Raw genomic sequence first — 22,715 nt, forward strand, 5'->3', positions numbered from 1 at the left:
TTGCACGCCATCTCATACGGCCTGGCTGTCTCTCCGCTGCTGCAACGTTCTGTCCATCTGTTACATTCCCTCTTTCCTCACGTCTCTCCACAGCTCCCCGCATATTCCCACATGGCTTTGTGTCACACACACACGGCATGCTGTGCGTCGCCTTGGAGTGACAGATGCTGTTCTAAAGGGTGTGTGTCTCACATTTCCACTTCCAGACAACTTTTATTCTAGCTAATAATTTAGCAGTTTAAGATCAGATGCCCTTGGATCACTGGTATGTCCCTGTTTCTTCTCACTGTTAAAATGACCTCTAATCCTTCATGCTGCTGCTAAAATGTTGGCTTTTAGAGGTTCTCAAATTTTCTGCTGATCGATCTCAGGTCTATCTGAAAAGCTATTCATACCCCTTGAAGTTTTTCATGTCATAGCCACAAATAACATATTTTATTTGGATTTGATGTAATAAATAAATTGAAGGGGAAAAAATACAGCTCACAAATGTGAAGAAAAATTTATTCTGTGTGGTGGAGCAAACATTTGTAGTAGACTTCCTTTACCCTAAATGAAGTCTCATGCAACCTCCCGCCTTCACAAGTTGCCTAATTTGCATTTCACTCTTAAGATACTGTTCCCATGTGGAAATATGGTGGTGGCATCAGAGTTTCACCTATCAGAGTTGATGGGTTAAGTCTTGCTAACAGTTTTTTAGGGTGCATTCACACCAGCCTTGTTCAGTCCACCTTAATCAAACTCTGGTTCGTTGCCTACCAAGTTTTTGTTTGGGGAGATGTGAACATGTAACTAAAAACTGATGCGGACTATAAAAGTGAACTCTGGTTTGTCTAAAAATCTAGTTTGTGGTTTGGTTTAAGTGAATTCTGCGCGGTTTGAATGCATATGAAAATGCCAACCAGACCGGAGACTTCTCCAAAAGTAGGAAGAGGACTATAGATCAGGGAACCAAAACAAGCAAGTGTGTCTAGTGCTAGCAGAAGAAATAGCTTTAACCCATTGTTGAAGAAGGTTTGGCACAATTAACAGAGAAAATCCTACATCTGCCAAAATCTGACTCCACTCCATTTTTGCTTACATTTCGTAAAGAAGGAAGTGTCTTCCTCCTTTACTCTGTGCTTCTGTCTTCTTCAAAGATTTTGTTTTGTGTTGTTTCCTTCAGTTGTTCTAGGTGTAGCACCACCACAGGCAAGGGGGTAAACGGGTTACTCAAAGGGTTTGGTTTGTTTGACACAGTGCGGTGTGGAAGCAAACCGTACCAGCTGGAAATGTAACAGATGTTACAGTTTTGGTCCCCAATAAAACTTAATGTACTATTACATACACCCTAAATATGATTTAGGTGTTGATTTTGAATAGCCTATTCTAAAATGCATATATCTTCTGATCTAAACCATTTTGTTATGTCTCTGTCTGTAAGCCTAGGATCATTGCTCTACTGCAATGTCTACCTTCATCCCAGTCTTTAGTCTTTTACTTCTTCTTAACGGTTTACTTTCATGATTACTCTACCTTTAGCTCTGTCATTCTCTGTTGTTGCTGTAAAGGAAAGCTTTAATACCCTACCACAGGGCCTTTTGCATGGTGGTCAGAAAGTTTATTTTAGATCTCATCCGACCAGAGCACCTTCTCCACACGTTTTCTGTGCCCCCTGCACAGCTTCTGGCAAACTGCAAATAGGACGTCTTATGACTTTCTAGCAACAATATCTTTCTTTTTTGCCAATCTGAGGCAGTGGCGGAGGACTCCTGATGTGCGCTGCATGGAGCTACAGTGCTCTCAGAGATACACAGGGCATCTCCATGGTGATGGCACTAAGGTCAGAGTGATGTCAGCCATAATTGGATTTGCACTCATGCAGACTGTGGTGTATGCCCACACAGAAAATCACCCACAAGCTCTCACTTTTTCCCTGCAACCACACCATGTGCATTAGGAGGATTGTGAGCTGGGTGTCATTTGCATTATGATGCATCAGCAGACTTGGTGCAGGTGTACAACAGTTTTCTAAAGTTGCGATGGAAAACACCCCAGCAAGCATGAATTTTTGTCTCCTCCATGGCTCGTGGTGTGACTGACAACGCAATGGAGATGCCAGTCTGCCAGCTCATTAGGTTTGATTGCTGACAGACTATTTCTTCTTTTCTTTCTTAACTACTTTGCTCATGTTGGAAAGTGTGAGCCTTTATTTTACTTGTTCTGTCTGAACATTAGTCATTATAATCATTAGTTTAGTTCCCTCTCACTCCAAGAGAGAATCACATTCATCAACTTCCATCTAAGTGGGAGTTAGTCAGAAAAGAACATTTTGCAGGAGAAACACCTCCAGGTACGATGATTAACATGTTGACAGGGCTGCTGAAGAATCTTATTCATTGCTGTAGGGTAAAACAGATTTTTTTGGTTTTGTTTTTTAATCTATCAAGATTTAATAGACTCTTAAGTAACTTGCAGCAAAATGTGTCTCGTCTGGTCCTAATGACCAACGCTTTGTCCAGGAGCTGACACTGACTTTATTGAATGTAAACGAAAATGGGCAAATCCTCATTGGCATTGTCTCCCTGCAGCGGTGCGATGCAGAGCAGAGTGTCACTAGAAATGTGAAGTATTTCAGTGTTTATCTAGTCTGGCAGAGTCCACAGGTGTGTTAGGTGTTGCTTTCCACACACGTCCCTGCACATGACATTTCTTTTTTATCGCCTCTCATACATAACCGCACACTCAGCCTCAAGGTGAGCTCTCACGCGCACTGACACCTACGTGTGTGCGCAGGCTGTGAAGGAGGTGCAGAAAGTGAGCTGAGAAAGGAATTTAAGTCTTAGTAATTAGTAGCTTAAATCTTCCTGTTCACCAAGGACCATAAGTGCAGTGGGATTTGTTTCGGTGACACTTGCTCTGCAGGGATCAGTTGCCAACCTCCTGTTACCCAGTACATACTTCCGTGCATAGTGCAAAGATGACAGGAATTCCCTTTCAGGATTTCGCTCACATTGAAATGTAGAGCCGAGATTCTAAAAGTGTTGCTTGGGTTAGTGATTGGGAGGATGCGGGGAATGGTAATGTGAGAGCTGCCCTTGCTCAAAAAAAACCAGTGCATCATATGTGATGGAAGGCACTTGAATCAAACCAATTAACATTGTTAAAATACATCTGGTGTGCTGTGACATCTAGCTCATTGCATTCATTATGCTTCTATCGGTGAAATTTGCTGGCCCTTTAATGAAATGGCAAAGCATGCTGCAGACGGAGAAATGATTTTAGCAATATTTGGTCAATACTAAGATTTTTGTTTTTTACTCAGATTTAGATTTCACAGATTAAAGGCTGTTTTAATAAACGTATGATCAGATTTTTTTATGCTCATCCAAACCTAATGCAATCCTGATGCCAATAATGCAGAAAGTCTTTTTGTCAAAAAGAATGAAGCTTTATTCAGTTGATTTTGGTCCTCATATGGAGGCCTCCAGCTACCCAGTTAGCCAGTTGCATTGTTACCACAGTGCTTCAAAATCTTTTGTATTTTCTCTATCACACTGCTACTCATTCATTTTCTACAGAGCAGAGTTTTACTGGACAGTAATCAGTGTATTGAACACAGCAGTTCAAAAGCTACTTATTTTCTTAAGAATGGTAATAAAGTTTCAGGGCATTAAGCTTAACTCACTTGCCTTCAGACTATATTCAGAATATATTCAGTTGAAGTTCCATAATTCACCAGGTTGTGTATGCATCCTGTGAAGAGTGCCCTGTGCACCAGAATTAACTTTAGTAAGAAATATTGTGTATTTGAATATAGAAAGAACTTGTGAAACAATATGTTTTATGTCCCTGAATCCTCCAGATCATCTATCTGCCAAAATTTCAGCTTTCACAGAAGTTCCCACAATTGCTCAAGCCTATTTGTTTAGCTGCACTTGATTGCCATCTAACCTTTAAAAGTCTATAAAAAAAATGGTGTAGACCTATATAATATATGTTTTCGTGGAATATTTCAGTAAGTGACTATTTGCTTTGAGGAATCCAGAATTTTTTAGTCTTTACTCTTGAGCACTGCTTCTTTTTTTTTTTAGTCCAGTCTCTATACTTGACCATTTTCAGAAAAATATATATTTTTGTTGCTGCAGATGCTCTCCAGGCCTTTCAATCATTCTAACTTAAAAACAGTACTCCTAACCCGGGGGATTGTCTTGACAGATGTGTCTGCACCAAAACTAAATCTAGCAGAGAACCAATTTTTCATTTATTGGGATGTTAATAAGTAACTTGTTGCAATTCTTTTTTATTTATATTAGTAGAACACTGAAGCCTGTTGTGTTATTGACACAAATATTTGTTGGATGACATAACAGCATATTTGACAAATTGTTGTGTTGGCCCAGCCAAGAGGCTACTAAAATGTTTATATAAATTTTGAGTCAAAAGTTTTACTGAACATGTGGAAGTATTGTTTAAGTTTGCTGATCACCTCTGTCGACCTCTAGGGAAGAATAAACATGCAGACGTGAAAAAGTCATTACAGAATGTCATTGCATATAGCTGCTTGACAGTTTCAATTGCATTCCTTCTGAGGTTTTGTTTTCAGTCAGCAACAAGTGTGCCATCTATTTTTTCACAGCGTTGCATGCCATTGACAGGGCCAACAACACCTGTCAACACTGTGCAGCCTTATTTATTTGCTCCATGCGCAGTCAATGAAAGGCTACCTAATATTTCATTTGTTGGGTTTTCCCTTAAAAACCACTTTGAAATGTTTTGATGGTGGTTTAATCTAAAACTATTGGCTTGAAATTAACATTTTTCTTGCCAGCTAAAATGTTATTGAACAGATGCAATGATAAATAATAGATTAGGACTGATATAAGGACTGATATTTGTATTAGCAAAGAAGCTTTTAAAGTCGCCTATTCCGCTTTACATTATACACATTTGTGTTTTGGTCTATTTCATAAAATCCTACTCGAGTACACAGAAGTTTGCTGCAGAGTTGAAGAGGTATGAACATTTTTTCAATGCATCACCTCCTGGAAATTTTTGTGAAATTAACCTTATTCTGTTATATTACTTCTATAATGCAACTAGACTCCTTTGATATTCACTGTAAATTATTATATTTTTGGTTATTGAAATTTCATGACACCCATCAGAAAATGTATTTTTCTTACACTCATTAGAGAAATGAGTGTAAGAACCCATTTGTACTTGGGTTACTATTCATAAACTTTTTAATTCCTTTTTCTCAAACCGCAAAGGCGTATAAAGTCTTTGTTTCTCTACCACCATTATGTGAGTTGCTGCTATATTTGGAGCTTCACCATCAAACTCCCCAGAGATGGAACATGCAAACCTGGCTGAATTTCGTTTCCTGCATAATCAGCTGTATTGATTTGTTCTCCCATTCTTTCATGTGCTTAGACTTTTACGGGAGACAAAACATTTGTCAGTTTCTCAGTAAATCAGCATTTGTGATGGCAGAGTGAAATGTAGGAATTGTTTAGTTAAATTTAGTGATGAAGTAAACTGTAAAAAAAAAATAAGATAAACATGCTCTAAAGCTTTCTTTTTTTAAGAAAAATGCTCTTATTTTTTATTTTTCAGAAATTTTTCCTTTCATTAGAATTTCTCACAAAGTTTTTATATCTCTGCTGCATTTCAGAGCTCAGGAGAAAAGGCAGCACTACCTTGCACCAACTCTATCATTGTTAAACTGACCTAGCACCTTGTTACTTTCTCTGTACATATTTTGAAAGATTCTGCAAGGTTAGTATGCTGGGAAATTTTAGGTTATTAAAAGGGGTTACTATGCAGGAGGAGAGGTTACTGGAGAAAGCGTGAGAGTCTTACCGATAGCTTTTAGTTTCCCCTTTTTTAGGTCAGTTGCCACAGATTCCATTTTCAACATTTGTAGCGAAAACATAAGTTTTCTTCCATTTTTTTACTTGCAATTTTTTCTTTTTAGCAACGGTACACCAGAACAAAACCTTACTTATCCCATCCCAGAGAGATCAGCTGGTTTCTCAGATTATTACAACATCTGATTCTGAAGTACTTTTCCCACCTTATGCAATGCTCGATTTTCCTTTTTTTCTGCATTCTTGTTCTTTAATTAAATTCAGTGATGCTTCTATTAGATGCCGTTATGCGATTGACTGATTGGCTGATTTGCTGTTTATGTTAAACAGCAAATGGACAGGTATGCCTTATTAAGTGGCTGATGACTGTACAAATTAACATGCCAACCCTGGCCAGAAGCAAGCCAAAGAACAACTGGTTCATTATGTAAGCACTTTCTTAATGTTTCTCTCAAACCGTGCAAAGGAAGGCAAGTAAATTAAAGGTCAGCCTTTGACCAATGACATTCTGTGTGTGAAAATCCTCCGTCCAAAATTTTGCTGAAGCAGGACGTATGTGACGAGTGGCTTCCTGCCAACCCACTGCAATGAGAGATTATTATTCATGATTGATTAATTTGGTGACCAGAGACAAAAGGAAAGTTGAAGAGAAATGGTCTGAGTTGGTAGTATCTAATAGTTTTAGGAGAAGAAAAAACTTTGCATACAGCTGCTAAAATGAAACTACATTGTTCCGTTTGAAGACATCTCTTTAAAGGATGATACCGGCTCTGTGCCAAACTTGGAAAATATCACCTGTTGTAGAGAGAGGGAGAATAAACTTTACAGTTTGGATGTCTAGGGTGGCTGAAAAAAGTTGATTTTGACATAATTGATTCACCTGACCAGTCATTTAGACTTGACCATTGTGATCTGCTCTGTTTGATGTTGTTTTGCACTTGAAAGCAGTTTTCTTTTAAGAGATCTTTATACGTCCCTGTGACATAGTGTTGTAGTCACCAAATCTAACACGGCTCCATTAATGTCAAGACCCATAAAGCTGAGGAGAGCGTCACCCACACAGAAAGTTTTTGTAAAGAAACTTTTGCTTTCTGCATGCTGTACATATTAAAAATGTTTTCTGATGTTTACTCCAAATTTTTTTTCTTTTTGTTGTTGCTCATGTACGGTCATTCATATTTAGTGTATTCTGCTTTGAACCCACACTCCCACACGCAAGCACACAGACATGCATGTGCGCACAGCAGCTGCCATTTCAAGGCGTTCTCTCCACTGAGAGGCAAAGAAACAGCGTGACAGACCCCAGCGTGCAGAATAAAGACTTATCATCCGCTGTCATTCTCTCCTCACAGACCAGGGGCTTTTGCATGAGACTTGCTAAACGTTCTTTGAGGCTATTTATTTATTTATTTATTTATTCCGTTATCAGGGGGCCCTGTGAGCATCATGGTCCTTTGGTGAGATTGAGCACAATGTACTTCAAACCCCCCTCCGCGATAGATTCCACTCCTTATATCCTGTACGTCTTTGATTTACCATACAAGAGTTGTACGCCTCAAACGCAGTTCAATAACGCCCAACACCATGCCGATGTAATTCTGGCTCGCTGTCGCCTCTCAGCCTTTCACAGCCTGTCGCGCATGAAAAGGGGAGACCCCTGAAATGCACTTGAAGGGCAGTGTGATTGAATTAACCAGCCATTAGATGTAGGAGATGAGCTGTAATTGCATGGGTATTTATCTATTCAGATGAAAGAGTTTTGACCGCCAGGTCATGTTACTGCTGTGCTGCCCTCAGGATAAAATGTGTGTACCTGTTTATGTCTTCCCCAGTCGTGTTGCTTTAACCTCACGTCGTGGAGCCTAGATTTCTTGTGCAACAGCTTTGCTCCTCGTGGCGTAAAGCATGTATGATGTGGCTCAGCAGTGCTTATCTCCCTCCATGTTGCTGCAGCCTCCATTAATGACCAGGAGAACAGGAATTAGAAGCGTTAAATGATCCACAGTGTCAGGTAGCATGCGGGCAGATGCTGTGTGAGCTTTTACTCTGTCATGTCACTGTGTTCTTTCTCTGTTCCACCTGATGCCTTACTCATTATTTTTCTTCTTTGTACCTCCTTCTTTTTTTTTTTTTTGTTAAATGTTCTTTTGTGAGTTATTCCTGTTTCCACCTCCCATCATAGAAGAGAATGTCATCCTGACCTTCTGCTTTTCATTTCATGTAGGCCTGCCCCCGTTCTTCCCGCTGAGAGGAAGTGATGTCACGTCACCACCACCGCTTTGAGAGGGACTACCGGGGGCCCTGGGATCGGAGAGACATCCGTCCCTCCGGCCTTCACAATGGAGGAGCCAACCATAGCTGTGCCTCTGCCGTCGTCAATGGCAACAACCGTCCGGGGCTGCTTCCCCTCCCGGTCATCCCTTCTCTCCTCCCCACTCCGGTTACAGTTGCCGTGACAACGTCGAGCTGTGACCTAGTGGTCAAGCGAGGCATCACGGCGGCAGGATCAGTGGCTCCAGCGTCGGCCAAGGTAAGATGGTGCTTTCTTTTTCCCTCTCCTTCTTGTAAACTTGTCAAGTTTACTCCTTTACTTTATCAACTTTTTAAATTTATCACGATACCCCAACTGGACATAGCATCCAACTCACTCCCAGCTTTTAGGCCGTCCCTCTTTTCCTCTGTCTTCCACTTTTCCCTTCGCACATCCTCCAAATATTGCAGCACCACCACGTCTGTCTTCATGGTTCATCTGACTCACCTCTTCAGGCCCCTCCACCCCCCTTTTTTCTCTCTCTCCTGCCTCCTCCACTCTCCACCTTTATCCCTCTCTCCAGCTTTGCTGCTCTCTCCGCACTTTCACTGTCCAATGCCTCTTTCTTGCCAAACCATTTTCCTTCCATCTTCATTTTCTTTCTCTGCCAAATGGCAGGCTCGTCCTGCTTTTGCCTCCTTAGTAATTCTCCTCTTTCATTATGTAAATGACCCCTGACAGTTGCTCAGATGGATGCTGCTGTCGCAAGCAATGGTTAGAGGGGAGCTAAATAATTGTAGGAGACCTAATTTGAAGCGGTTTTGAAAATGTCTTGCATCTAAACGCCCCATGATTATGATGTTTGAGCCAAAATTTGATTGTAAAGCAACTTATATGAGAGTGTGTATTAGAGGTGCACCAACCACATATTTCAGGTGACTGACTTTTGATCCCTCTGCTGATACTATGCTGTCTTTTTTGTTTATTTTTTAAAAACACTGTAGTTACAAAATACTTCTAGGATGCAACATTATATAACAGAAACTTTAAAAGTCCTGCAGAATAGACTTTAACTGTGCCCACACTTGATGAATGTTTGAAGTGATCCAAAGTTTTGGGGATGAAGGTGGGAGTTCATTTTGATCAAGGTCATGAAAGAAAAGGATTATAAAAATGTGGGTTATTCATATGCAGTATTGTCCCTGCAATGCACCCCTAATGTCTAGCCTGTCATAAACAGTGATTTTATGCTAATTCAGAATCAATATAATCAATTTAACAATATTATGAGCTGAGCTGACATCACATAAGTGGAGGTGTGATGTAACTGTAGATCAAGTTATTACTATCAACACAGACAAAAGTATTCACAGTTGATATTTTAAACCTCCTTTAGCATCTTTTGTAACAGTTACCATGCCAAGTGAGCTTAGCATCACTAAACGACAGTTTCTGTATTCCTGTATTCCCTGGAGAAGTTAGACCTTTACTGTGATGCTGAGATCTCCCACAGTCTGAAAACGTTCCTAAATCAGACATATTCAAAAACAAAGGTTCAAAGCACACTTGCTGCTATTAAAATTGTTTCTGGGTCAAATTACTCCTTTGCCAATCCAAAGGCAAAGGATTGGCAAAGTGACTTTCCCAGAGTTGGCTTAAGTAAATGTTATGTAACAGGCTTATGCTTTTCCCCTGGATGAGTCTGGTGTGAAATGATAAAAACTGCAAAAATACAGAATGGCAAAGGAGTACAGTAACACTGTTCAATGTCCAGCTCTTTGTTTTAGCAGGCAGAGTGAGCCTTACATACCTCTGTTAAAAAGTAAATTTAAAAATATCTTGTTATTTTTAAATCTCTTTATAGTGCATCATCAGATCGGTATGGTTACCAAATGATTTGATACAACCCCTGTTAATATGTTCCTTATTCAGGAATGTGGTGTGGGTAGACCAATCAGATGCCCAAAAAACAGCAGAGATGTGCATCCTGACTTATGCCATGTGCAGTTCGGTTCTCCATTGGGATTTGCTGGTGAGCTGGTTGTCAGCATCATCTGAAGGAAGGAAGTTCTTCACCAAGAACTGGTGAAGAAGACAATTTTCCCCTATTTTCTCTCCTAGCCTCCAGCTAATGAAAAGTCATCTACTTACTTTCAGTGCTGTTCTACACCAGAAAATCTTTTACTTTAAATAAACCTACTTCTTCTTGCACACCTTTTTGGTTTCCTGCTCTCAAAGGGATATGCATTTGTAAGAGCAGAGGTAAACAATGCAGTGGTAATTTACCGCCTAAGAGCTCATCATTAGTAGTGACCACAGAAACAGTAAATCTGCTCTGGCACCACGTAGCCACCTTTTTTTTCTTTTTGCTGAATAATTGCTTACATTCAAAGCAAATCTCTCCAACTCCCACCATGGCTATTGTTATCATTCAATGAGTGCCAGTGCAATTAGGTGCTTTGCCTTGTACAAATGTTCACACATAAAAAAATGCTACAATGTGGGAATGTGGGATGTCTGCACCGCAGATGTATAGATTTTTTTTCTCAAGATGTCACCCTTAATTTAGGGTAACAGAGCTTTCTTTGAAGCTGTGTGTGTTTTTTACAGTGCAACTGAACTGGAAGCAAACTCAAATGTTTTTTTTAACAAATAAAAAACTAAACTATGCCATGCATTATGCATTAAAGCCCCATAATCCTAAATAAAATCTTCCACATAAATCACCTAGCTCAGTCAATTAATCAGCTAAAAGTCTGAGCTTATGCACAGCTACAAACCTGCCCAAGGCATTGCTGCTTATGTAAAACGGGGTTCAGCAACCGACACAATCCAGAGACATTTTTGCCCTTAGTCCAGCTAAATAACAAGTAATATAATAAAGTAATATAGTAAAATAATAAGTTCATATTTGGGAATGTTATGACATTTTGAAAATAGACACCTTCAAAGTTAACATTCTTTTTTTTTTTTTTTTTAAAGAACCACGGATTTTAAATTTTTAAGTGATTAAGATGTTTTGCAAATACTGTATCAAACTATACACGGCATATTTACACTAAAATTCCCCCATAATATGTGATTTATTTGGCATGTATTTAATTATGTAAATGATTTTGCATTCAAAACACCATCCATGTGAATAGGAAGGGCCTCACATGCATAGAAACGGTTGCAAAAAGATAATGGACACAAAACTATGTAAAATATATATATATGTATATATATATATAATAATAATAATCTAGAAAATATTACTGGTAGTTTTAATATTGTATTGTGAAAGTTCTAAACAATTATTCCCTTTAGAAAAATAAAAACTACTGAACCCTGCATTTGGTTTTATGGTGCAGAAGAAAACTAAAAAAAAAAAAAAAAAAAAAACATTGAAAAGTTTCCCCACGTACTACAGGTGGGGAAACTTCCTGAAAGCACAGCTTTGATGTTCACGCCACAAATCTGGCGTGTATGGAAGCGTGGGAAGAACCAACCTTTTTTGAAAGAGGAGTTTGCCACAAGCCGTATAGGGGGACACGGCAAATATCTTGAATTTGTTCAGTCAGATCAACACATCGTCCTATAACATTCTCCCAAAACATACCAGTGTATGATCATGCTGTTTTCTTTGATAAGTCTAGGCTTGGCCAGAGTCAGTTGGATGGTGTGAAGATGGATAGAGCTAGATATTGGGCAATCCTTGAAGAAAATTTCCTCAGCTAAAACCTCAATAAAATACATTGACGTTATTGGTTGCAATGTGATGAAATGTGAAGAAAGACTATATGTTGGAGAACTCCAGCACTTGTATGTTGCAGACTGTAAAACTTAGAGTTGCCTATAGATCCTACTAAAAACTCAGTTCTCTGTCTGTCCGCGATAACTTCTTTCTCCCTCATACTCAGCACAACGCATGTGCTGAGTATGAGGCAGGCTTCCTTTATGCCACATGTGATCAAATCTGTGGGTGGTCAAAAGAAGTACGACGGAGCAATGCAGCTCCCTCCGTGTCTCCGTTCCATCCATGGCCACGATAAAAACCTGACAGAACATATTGATTTCTGTTGTTTGGGGACTCGCCTCATAAACACACCAGCCCAAATGGAGAAGGTGTCCAATAGCCAGACATGTACCAAAGTGTCTGAAACGGATAGCTGTGCATGCACTCTACCGTCCTCTGGGGTAGAATTGGGTTTTATTTTATTGGGTTTTACAGCATGTTGTAGTGATCTCTCTCTCTCTCTTTTTTTAAATAACATGTCACATTTAATCAGCTAAATGCGTGTGCGGTTGGGGTAGTGGCACTCTGAATGTGCGTGTATGCAGACATTTGTATCCGTGCATAAACGTGTGGGACAAATGCTGACAGTCAGAAAGTGCCATCTGGCTACATCGCCCATGGGGATGTAAAACTGACCAAGTGGAACAGTGAACTACAGTTAATTCAGAGTTACACTTTGTCTGCCAGACGATTAATTATTTTGTTATATTTTATGTTTTTCTGTCCTCTTGTCAGGGATTCATAGACCCTGCATATACTACATTAAATGGGTAGTAATGAGAAGAGAAACATTTATGCCCTACACCGACCAGGGCCTTTAGATGCCATTAGACCGTAGTTTGTATTTGTGAGTTCGACTGTTCCTCCAGGTGAGAAGTAGCAAAATATCTTGATCAGATATGATTTTAAATTGACTTGAAACGAAGTGATAATTGCATTTCATGACTTTGTGAGGTCAACTGAGATGGCTTTTGATTGTACAGGCCAACGTTTCCATGTGAGCTGTCTTTATATAAGCAATGAATTAATGCACAGCTTTGAATAAATTTGCAGTTTTATCAACCTCGTATAGAATGCAAATGTTCTTTCTCATTTCAGGTGTCGGAGCACTCGACACACATACTCGTTTGCCTTGAAGCACTTGCTTAAATGTTTGAAGATCCAGATTTAAACTGATTCCAATTTCTCTTTAAGATTTACAAATAACAGAAACTGAATGTCTTGTGAAGAAATAGAAAATTGAGCTATCTTAACAATGATTTAATTATTCTTAAAAAAAAGGATTAATTCTCACAAACTGCCAGTCTTACTGTCCTGCTAACAGTCTACAAAAAGAGTAAAGGTCTCCAGGTTAAAGTACTTCATTTTACTGAAAAAATCACATCATATTTCTTATTTGCTCCTCCACAAAAGAGATTATTAAAAACTTATTTTCCATACTTAAATTGGAATGTACACTAAAATGTTTTTTGTACTAGCTTGTTTAAAATCAGTTGTATTCAATTTAATATCTGAGGAAAAAGCTCTGATTAATTGCTGTTAGATTATTGAATCATTCTTCTATTATGTAAACTATACAGGAGACTTAGAAAGCCTCTCTGTGACTGATCACTATTATTTTTATTACTATTAGACGCGATGTCACACTGTGTGAGAAAGCAGTCGGGATTATACAGCTCTTCAGTTAAACAGGATTTAACATTTATTTCAAATTAAAGATGAAATGATTAGTCAATAAGCATTGCAAACTGTCTTTAGCATCGGCTTAGTGATCAGCACAAACAGTTCTTGATTTATAGGAAGATATTTGTAGTTTATAATACATATATAACAAAATAAAGGTTTTATGGAACTGATTTAGAATATTATGCAATAGCAGATTCCTTAGATTGCAATACATTTGTTTCATATCTGCAGACATGACAGCTCTGTCTCTATAGTAGGATTGTTATTCACCACTTCAGTGGAGCCAGGCAGGTTGATACGACACTGTGGTCCCTTTACAGTTTTTTTTTGTTTTTTTTCTGTACAATGTTTCCAATCAGAAACCAGAAACATCTATAATTGTTTGTCTTGTCTGGCTGTTTAAACTAAAACTTATAAAACATATCTCTTTGCTTCTTTTGAGCTTCTCCGGCACCAAACAACCCAGAAGTTGTGTTGACTCTGATTCATACCACTGCGTCTACTTTCCTCCAAAAAGGCGCTGTGACTATTTTGAGAGAAAAGGAAGTGATGTGAATCCATCCATTTCTCTGTAGAGCTTCAGTTTTGATGAGTTAATACAAGAATAACACGAAAAAAAAAAATCATTCCATCGTAAAACTAATATCTCCGGTTGCTAGAGTTTACAAATAAATGGAAGCCATGTTTTTGTACTTTGCACATGTGATAAGGAAATTTGGTCACAAAATAATTGTGCTTGTACATGCATATCGTTATTTTTTCCCTTGGTTCATTCGGCGACTGAGCAAAAGAAAAATTCCTTCTAGTTTGTCCATGAAGCTACAGTTAGAAGACTGAGCTACTGAAAGCCTGCAGACATTATGGGATTACCATCAGTGAGCAGCCTCTTTACTGCACTGCCACTGTACTTTTCAAATAACTATGTCCCGCATGATTTTCTATGTTGCTGCTCACTCTGACTTATCCTTAGAAATAATATCTTATTCCTTTTTGCATTTGTATTAAAGCCTTAAGAGTAGGATATCTGTAAGTTTTCAATGCTGATTAAAAAAGAAAAAAAGCAAAGGCTGAACTAAATGTTAATTTAAAGACATTGAGGGTGTTGCCCTGGTCTTAGTTGATTTTTTTTTTCTGAATGTAGCGCTAAAGAGGGACTGGAGTTGTCGTACACCTGTAAAGCAAAGCTGCATTCAGTGTTAGACTTTTCAAAGATATGCTCTCCTCTGAATGTCTTTTGGAAAATCCATGCTTTTAAATCTATGGTTAAATGTTTACTCTATATTATACCCGTTTATTGAGTGGTAGACAGGATTTTCTAGGATTTATGCATGGGGAAAAGCTGAAATTATTTATCTACTAACATATTACTCAGGAAGCATCTTCCCATGGACATTTGGCTAGAAGCTTTATTTTCTTGCAGAGCTAATCCCCTGATATTAAAGTTTCAAATCCGTCCTTGCTTGATGTTTAATAATACCAGCGCTGTGATTTTTATTTATTTTTATTAATCCTTATTTATCACAAATGCCAGAACCATGGTAAATACTGAGAGCATTTATTGATTTATGAACATTTATAGATTTTGACTTGTAGACTTGTGTTGATTCTCCATGTCAGTGGCAATTTGGCTCACATTTCCTGTTTGTATTTGCCATTACTCTTGTTAACAAGTTTCTGCTTGGTGGTAGATCAATAGAATAGCATCAAAAGCTTCACATTTGTCAACCCTAAACTCAAGTAAGTAAGCAACTCACAACATATCATACATTATCATGTCTTTTAAATAAAAACAGTGAAAATTAAGATATGTGTGGGGGAAAAAAACAATAAATGCTTCGTACTACTACCCACAAATGGAATCAAGGTTCACACATTTTAATCTGTGGTTTAATAGACATTTGGGTTTGATCAGTCAAAATGTTTTAAATTCTGAACCTCTTTTAAATAACTCTTTTGTTGAGCATTTGCACGGCAGAGGATCTAATTAGTATTTGAATCACACAACACGTCGTCAGGCGAAAAGCTTTCATGATCATTCCTGATTGATGAATGCTAGATGAGAGTTACAGCTTTGACCTCTCAACTGCCATGAGGACACCGGCGTCCTCATGGATCCTATGTTTGCATGTAAGCCTTTTGGGGGGTGGCAGTTATGGGGTTGCAATTGCAGCCTGTTACAGCCTGACTAACAAAGCTAACTGAACCTCATTTATTAGTTGTAGTCATTGGAGACTGTCTTCAACCAAGTGTGAACTAGCTTCAGTTGCAAAACAGATGGCCTGTTTGAGCTCAAGGTAAGAGCTATTCAATGAAATTTCTGCTGTTGGAAGTCCATTACATATGTTTTCCTGACAAGACAGAATGAAGTGGTACGTTCTGCAGAAGACGTGCCAAAACATGCAGCTTAGCATCCCTCGCTTTGGCTACTCAGACTGTCAGGATTATTCCACACAGAAAATATTTTTGTTCAAAGTTTCTCAAAAGAAATGGACAACGATCAGTACAGCCTTTCATGAAATAAAATTACACTTGTTGTGAGTTAGACCTGTTGGTCATTGATTTCAGCCAGGTTAGTTAGCCAGTGGATTGAAGCAGCCCGCCATGCTGCGACAACACAACGCTGAACAGCAGGTGTCAGTTCCCCACTGTGACAAAATCATAAAAGAAAAACCTCAGGCATGTCTCCTCTGAGTGATTTTTTAATTTTATTTTATTTTTTTAACCTGTGTACTGTGTTGTTGCGCAACACCCCCCCCCCCCCCCTCCTTTCTGTCTCTACTCTCTCACTCTCGTACTTCCTCTTCTGAGAGGGGAGATGTGCTACCAGCTCTCCGTCTAACGGGTCCGTTGAGTTTCCTAAATCTGCTGGGATTTACCCTGTCCAGAACTGAAGTAAACTCTGTTTAAGCTGGTTTCGAGAAACGATTCGCCTGGTTATCTGACGGCCTACATCCAGGTGTCCCACCCTTCTTCCCCCTGTGAATTAGCCAGACTGAGCAGCCTACAGCCAACTAGTTTCACAGAGCACACCTGTTAACGGTCGCTCGTTCTCTATTTTACAACTTGCATTTGTTATTGAACCAGGTAGGTTTTAGTGACTCGGGCGAGTCCCAAGGATGAGGTTTTAAATATGGGCTACCAGCAACCTAAAAACATTTTCCACCTCTTCCTCTCCAGAATCAAACATCACAGCTATTTTACAACCATCAAAGAACTTTAAGGTGACTCATTAACTGAATGTCCACAACATCTTTTAGATTTTCTTTATGCTAAATATTTTATTAGTAAGGCATTTTTGCAAGGGTCAGTACAGCTTAATTCAGTAGCAGAAATAATCAAATAAGTAAAATCAATCATCTAGTCTATCTTTCCCTACTGCTGACACTGAGAACTAAAAAAGGGAACCTTTGAGAGAGACGGACGGAGTTTGGCGTTTCGAACCCCAGACCTGGCTTGATGATGAAGAAGGTGTTGCAACAGGAGGAAGATGTTGATCGATGAAGGCCAGGATCTCCGCAGGTCCGATGAGCTTCTTCTCCGCATGGATGCTGAGGTCACACAGGACTTGGTGCTGGCAGGAAAAAAGGCACCAGTTCTTCTTCCTTGTCTTTGTCTTCATCTTTGTCTTTGGGGTCAGAACCCAGCCGATGAGAGAAGTGCGATTCGAAGCCACAGATTGTGGGCCAGACGGGTTGGTCTCCATGTGCAGGACAGTCTCCGGCTCCGTGGCCCCGGCTCTTCTTCAGCTGCAGAGTTCTTTGTCCATCTCGATCTTGGCTCGAAGCTGCCCGGAGGATCCAACAAAAGGTTCCTCTTTTGCACTCACCTTATATAGGGTTCATCCACCCCCCTGGTGCGCCTGCTGTCTGCTTAGACAGATGATCTCATATCCATCACTGTCTTACAGACATTTCCTGATGTCTGTGCCAATGTCTGAGGGTTGCTCAACCTCCTGTGTCCCTTGCCTGCACAACCTTTTACCTACCATCTACCTCCAACATATCAGTGATGTTTAATTGCAGTTTTATAACCTTTTACACCATTTCAAGTTCAATGTCAAAATCACATTTATATCACATTTATTTTCTTTAGCTTCTCTGATTTAGCATTCATTTATAATTTTATAACTATAACTTATTAATTATATTTATTATAATCTTAATGTGAGTTATTACAGATGTTTTTCTGAAAAGAAACCAAGAATAATCCATGATTCTAATTATATAATACCAAAGTTACAGTTACTTGTTTTTCTTGTAAGTGTTCTCACAAATGTAAGTGTAAGTATTATTACAATTAAACCAATATTAATATAAGTATTTTACTTTGAATCTTATCCAATTACTAATAATGTTTAGATTTCATTCTTTAAAACTTTCATGCTTTAAACTAAGAAGTAGTCTCAGCTATTTTTATAAATCTGCAGGCTGGAAACTTCCTCTTTTTCCAGGAAACCTGCTTTTCCTGTTTAATGACTCTCTCTGACTGACTATGATTTCTTATGATTAGATAGAAAAAAGTAGAATTAAAGCAAAGTTTGCATGAGACAAAAACAACACACACAACTAGATTTATTTTATTGACACTTAAGTCTACTGTTGGGCCTTGATGTCACTTGAGTGATTCATTTTAAAGATAACTTTATTTATTATTACTGTTAAACTAACTTTATTGACACTTAAGTCTACTGTTGGGCCTTGATGTCACTTGAGTGATTCATTTTAAAGATAACTTTATTTATTATTACTGTTAAACTAAAATCTCCAGCATGGGGAAGTGGGATGAGCTCGGATTTTCTTGACAACTGGTTTATGCTATTTTCCTGCTATCTGGATGATGAGGTGAAAACTTTGGAAAGTTGTGCTTTTTACGCAACTAACATGTCTGCCATCAGACAATTTCAGCTAGCAGTTTATCATAGTTGATTACCCTTGTGTTGCTGCAACACTGACATAGTTTTGATTTTTATGCATTTTTCATATAGCCGGGTCTTCATATCTATATGGAGAGAAAAAAGAAACTCTTCTTTATATGAATGTCAGCCTTTGGTTGAGAAGCCTTGTAATGAATAGACTCGAAGATTTTGAAATTATTGAATCTCTGCAGGGGTTGAGGCTAAAAGGGGAAATGTCTTTTGAAAAGTGGGATAACCTTGTGATGAGTTACTGTGAAATGTGTTGAATATGAAAAGATTAAAGTTTGAAAAGGCACACATAGGGAAAGCTTTATGAGAGTCAGAACTGGGAGAAGGGGTGGGGGGAGCAGAGTGCAGTGGCAGGGGAGTGTTGTTTTTGAATTGACTCCAGATAGGAAAGAAAATGGAGGAGTAGAACTCCATCATCACGATAAGGTGAAACTTCACAGTTTCAAGGCAGGTACACTCACTATGGGGTCTGAAAAGAAAGCTACTTTATCAGTAAAAGACACCTAGGTGGTATTCTTTGCTTTCCTATCATCTATATGTCGTCAATAGGTGGTCGTGGGGTTTTATTTTCTTTTACTGTGAAAATGCCACAAGATCCAGCTGTCAGAAAGGAAAATTGTAACAAATAAATCAATCTGCCTCGGGAGAAGTCTGTCATTTATTATCCAAAAGGCATTGTGTTAAACCTGCAGGCTTTTTGTAGGTGAGTTAAGAGTTCCATTATTTCACTGGTTGAACAGGTTTAAATATGCAGAGCCAGAGGTCTACTGCATTTTTTCCACCACTAAAGTGGTTAAGTGATGCATATGTCAGAGTGCGTTTTAACGCTGAAAGTCGGCTTGTTGACGAGCCGAGATGAACCCGTCAGCTTTTTCTGCTCCACCCGTCCAGTGTAAATGCCAGTTTTGATGAAGATGGCTATCAGTGGGTACATGGAACTCGGCGTTCTAGTATTAGACATAGTGTGATTAAACTAAACTGTGAAAAAAAAAACCCCAGAGAGTAACATAACAGCTAGAAACTAAGAAAACAAGGCTTTAATTTCTGCCTAAATTAGCATGACAGGCTGTCTATAAAGGAATATATAACTTGCCTCATTTCTGTGTACAAATATGCAAAGTATTGCGACCCAATGAACTTTTCCATTGACATTACAACCACATGTCTCAGTGTATTTTGTTGAAAATGATACGCCGACAGAAAGTAGAGGACAATTATGAAACGGAAGGGAAATATTTAATTGCTTCCATTTGTTAAATTTTCAAATAAAACTTTTAAAAGTTGTCTGGTTTTATTTTTAGGCCACTTAGTCAATACTTAGAACAATGGCATCTAAACCTTTTGCCACTCACAGCAAAATTGAAGTACTCATTGGCCATAAAAATGTCAATATTTATCATGAAAAACAAATATTTTTATGTCGTTAACAATAAACTAAATGCAATTTTTAAAAAAATAAAACGATATAGTTTTATTAAGGGGGTCATTGTACATTGTTTGAGGTTCATTGTCTTGCATTTTCTTGGCATTGCTTTAAAGTACAAGTTTTATGTCGGGTGTCTGTCTATACACTGATTTCTTTTTTCCATGTCTTTTATCCCGTTATACAGAGAGAACCTGTTACATCAATTTTCAACTTCAGCCCAGCATTGGCACCATCAGTTCTGGCCAGCTTCCTTCTACCTGCTGAAAAAAAAGTGCCTCGGCATGATGCTGCCACCGCTTTGTTTAACCTTTAGGAAATGTTTAGTGAGTTTTCTGGCACACTGTGTTTTCCATGTGGGCTTTTTTGCTTATTAGGCATATTCTGAAGGCAATTATATACAATAGATTTTATTCTGGGGAGCAATAATAAAGGGGGCATAATTTAACATTTGTGTTTCTTGTAGGAATAAATGTAAGAGCTCCATGGCTCTGAAGGATTTTTCTGCTTATTTTTTTTTAAAATTAATTTTTATTATTATTTTTGTCTGAAAAGTTCATTTCTAACAAGAACATTTTTCTTTGAGCAATGTGACAATTGTCCCTGCCAGTTTAGTTCTTTCTTTTGATTTGAAACAAATCAGTTGTAGGTCATAAAGAAGACAAGCCGGGATTTTTGTTTGACCTGAAGCAATGACATTGACGTGTGGCTACCTCAGGACGGCAAAAGTAGAATTAAAGTGTTGGACTATATGCTGCTGAGATTGCTAATAAAGGACAAAGATGCAGTGACAGCAAGACAGACACCTTGCTTTTAAGGACTGTGTACTGTCAAACTGTCAGAGAAATGTCATTGTTAAAGAAACTGTCAGACCTTTTTTATTTTTATCCTTCTGCATCTGATAATCAAATGGATGGGGGGGAAAAAAGAGTCATGACAGGTTTATCAGAAATCTTAGCTGGCAATCAGGACATTGTCATCTTTTTCTGTCAAAAGAAAATATTGATCGAGGGGTTATATGATTTAAGAGAAAATAGCACAAATTGACAAAATGGCTAAAACCGAATGGCAGAATAGGGGAGGAAAAAAAAGCAACGTTCAAAGAGAAAGTTAAAGGCAAGCGTTATCTCTACCCGTCTTGCCAGTCTTATGACAGGATGTTCTTGAGTACTCAAACAACTCGTGTCCTGTCATTGGTTCTTTTGTATCTCTTCCGGGCTGTAGCGATGACGTTCGACCTGACTAGCAGTAGACTCTGACATTTATCTACCCAACTAACTTCTGGTTAGATCTTCTGACATCCCTGCTTGATTACATGATGTAATGTAAAACGTGTTCAGAATAAAAAATAGATTTTTACAAGTTGCGTTTCTGAACACTGAATATATCAAATGAAAACTTTACACATACTGGCTATGAATAGGAAAGACATAGCCTTTCCTGTAGATTTTTGACTCTCCTTATATCTGCAGCATTTCAGTCTGAGTTGGTGAGAACAGACTGGTATCTTAACACTTCAGCTGTTGTATGGGTCTGGCTCCAAACAGGCCGCCCTATAGATCAATCTAATAAGCAGTCATTGGGTATCACATTCAGAGCTCTTTTTGTTGTGTGAAAGATGAGATGCAAGTCCCCTTTTTCCATTTCTGTCCCAATGACTGTGCAATATCAGGGTGTTGTAATGAAAGTACTGTGAAGATGTCGTCATCCAACACTGCTCTGCTCTCCTAGTGGCACTCAGGGACTATTGTTCTGCTGATCTTTAAATGTGCAGAAACTGACAGTATGGACATGAAAGAGCTGACTTGTCTTTGTGAAGATCTCTGATCGTCACATTGGATTCTCCATCTTTTTTTTATCCTCTGCGGATGCCGTCGCTGCTGTTAAGATGAAACGTTTTGACTCTTTAATTATTTCCACTTTTAAAGTAAAAATGAAGGAAGATATGTCCCTTACAACGCTTAAAATAAAGAGCGCTAGCTGAAAAACAAAAAGTATAAAAATGGTCAAATCATTATTTTACTAAAACTAGTCCAAACTATCTAGCATCACATGGAAAAACTAAGCGGATGTCAATCTTCCTTGCATAAAATCAGGGTGGAAGAATCCTGTCACTGATGATTAAATACGCTTCATTTGCTGACTTTCTGCAAGTATGATTGCCTCAGCCAATATATCAGCAATTACAAATGAGAAAGAATATTTTTAGGAGGAAAACTTGTATGACAGATGGTAAACTTCCATTTATTAGATAACCCAGCAACATCCCGTAAAGAACAATGTCATTTAAAAACTTGACACAAAAATGTGTAGCAAATATGCCATGCCTAACACATCAGCACAAACCCCCCATATGCACTGGCATGGTGGTGGAGATTCGATAGTTTGGATTTGTCTTAAAAACAGAAGGCATCATTGAGGTATAAAGTCCAACATAAACTCTGCTGTAAATCAAAATATTCGTGCTGCACCAATCAGATTTCAGATTTACAAACGTCTCATAGAACATGCTGGATTTTAAAATACCGGCAAAGCTTGAAAACTCAAAGATAAAGCAAAGTGTTTTTTTCCTCCCTGGTTAGCCTTTCTTTTATCTGTTGCAAGTCTTGCTCTCTCTAACAAACTACAGACATGTGCTGACTTGTCATTGAAAAGTCAGGTAACTTTTAAAAAGCTTTTTTTTGTCCATTTCCTCTGACCTGATCTTAAACATCTCACTGACACTGAAAATAACGACGTTGGGTTTTTATCTACGTGGTGTTATAAATGTGACTTTGTAGTGCTTAGAATATTTTAATTTG

General features: G+C 38.5%; 1 protein-coding gene across 2 annotated transcripts in view; it reads left to right on the forward strand.

The window, feature by feature from the left end:
- The window catches only part of klhl29 (kelch like family member 29), a 276,752-nt gene that overhangs the window by 79,275 nt on the left and 174,762 nt on the right, over positions 1 to 22,715 (forward strand). For both annotated transcript variants that reach the window (XM_028039722.1, XM_028039721.1), the window contains one exon: positions 8,077 to 8,382. In XM_028039722.1, coding sequence (XP_027895523.1) covers positions 8,110 to 8,382 — 273 coding nt within the window. In that variant the 5' untranslated portion in view covers positions 8,077 to 8,109. The remainder of the gene's footprint in view (positions 1 to 8,076; positions 8,383 to 22,715) is intronic.

This window comes from Xiphophorus couchianus, chromosome 15 (genome assembly GCF_001444195.1).
Source record: "Xiphophorus couchianus chromosome 15, X_couchianus-1.0, whole genome shotgun sequence".
Lineage (NCBI taxonomy): Eukaryota > Metazoa > Chordata > Actinopteri > Cyprinodontiformes > Poeciliidae > Xiphophorus > Xiphophorus couchianus.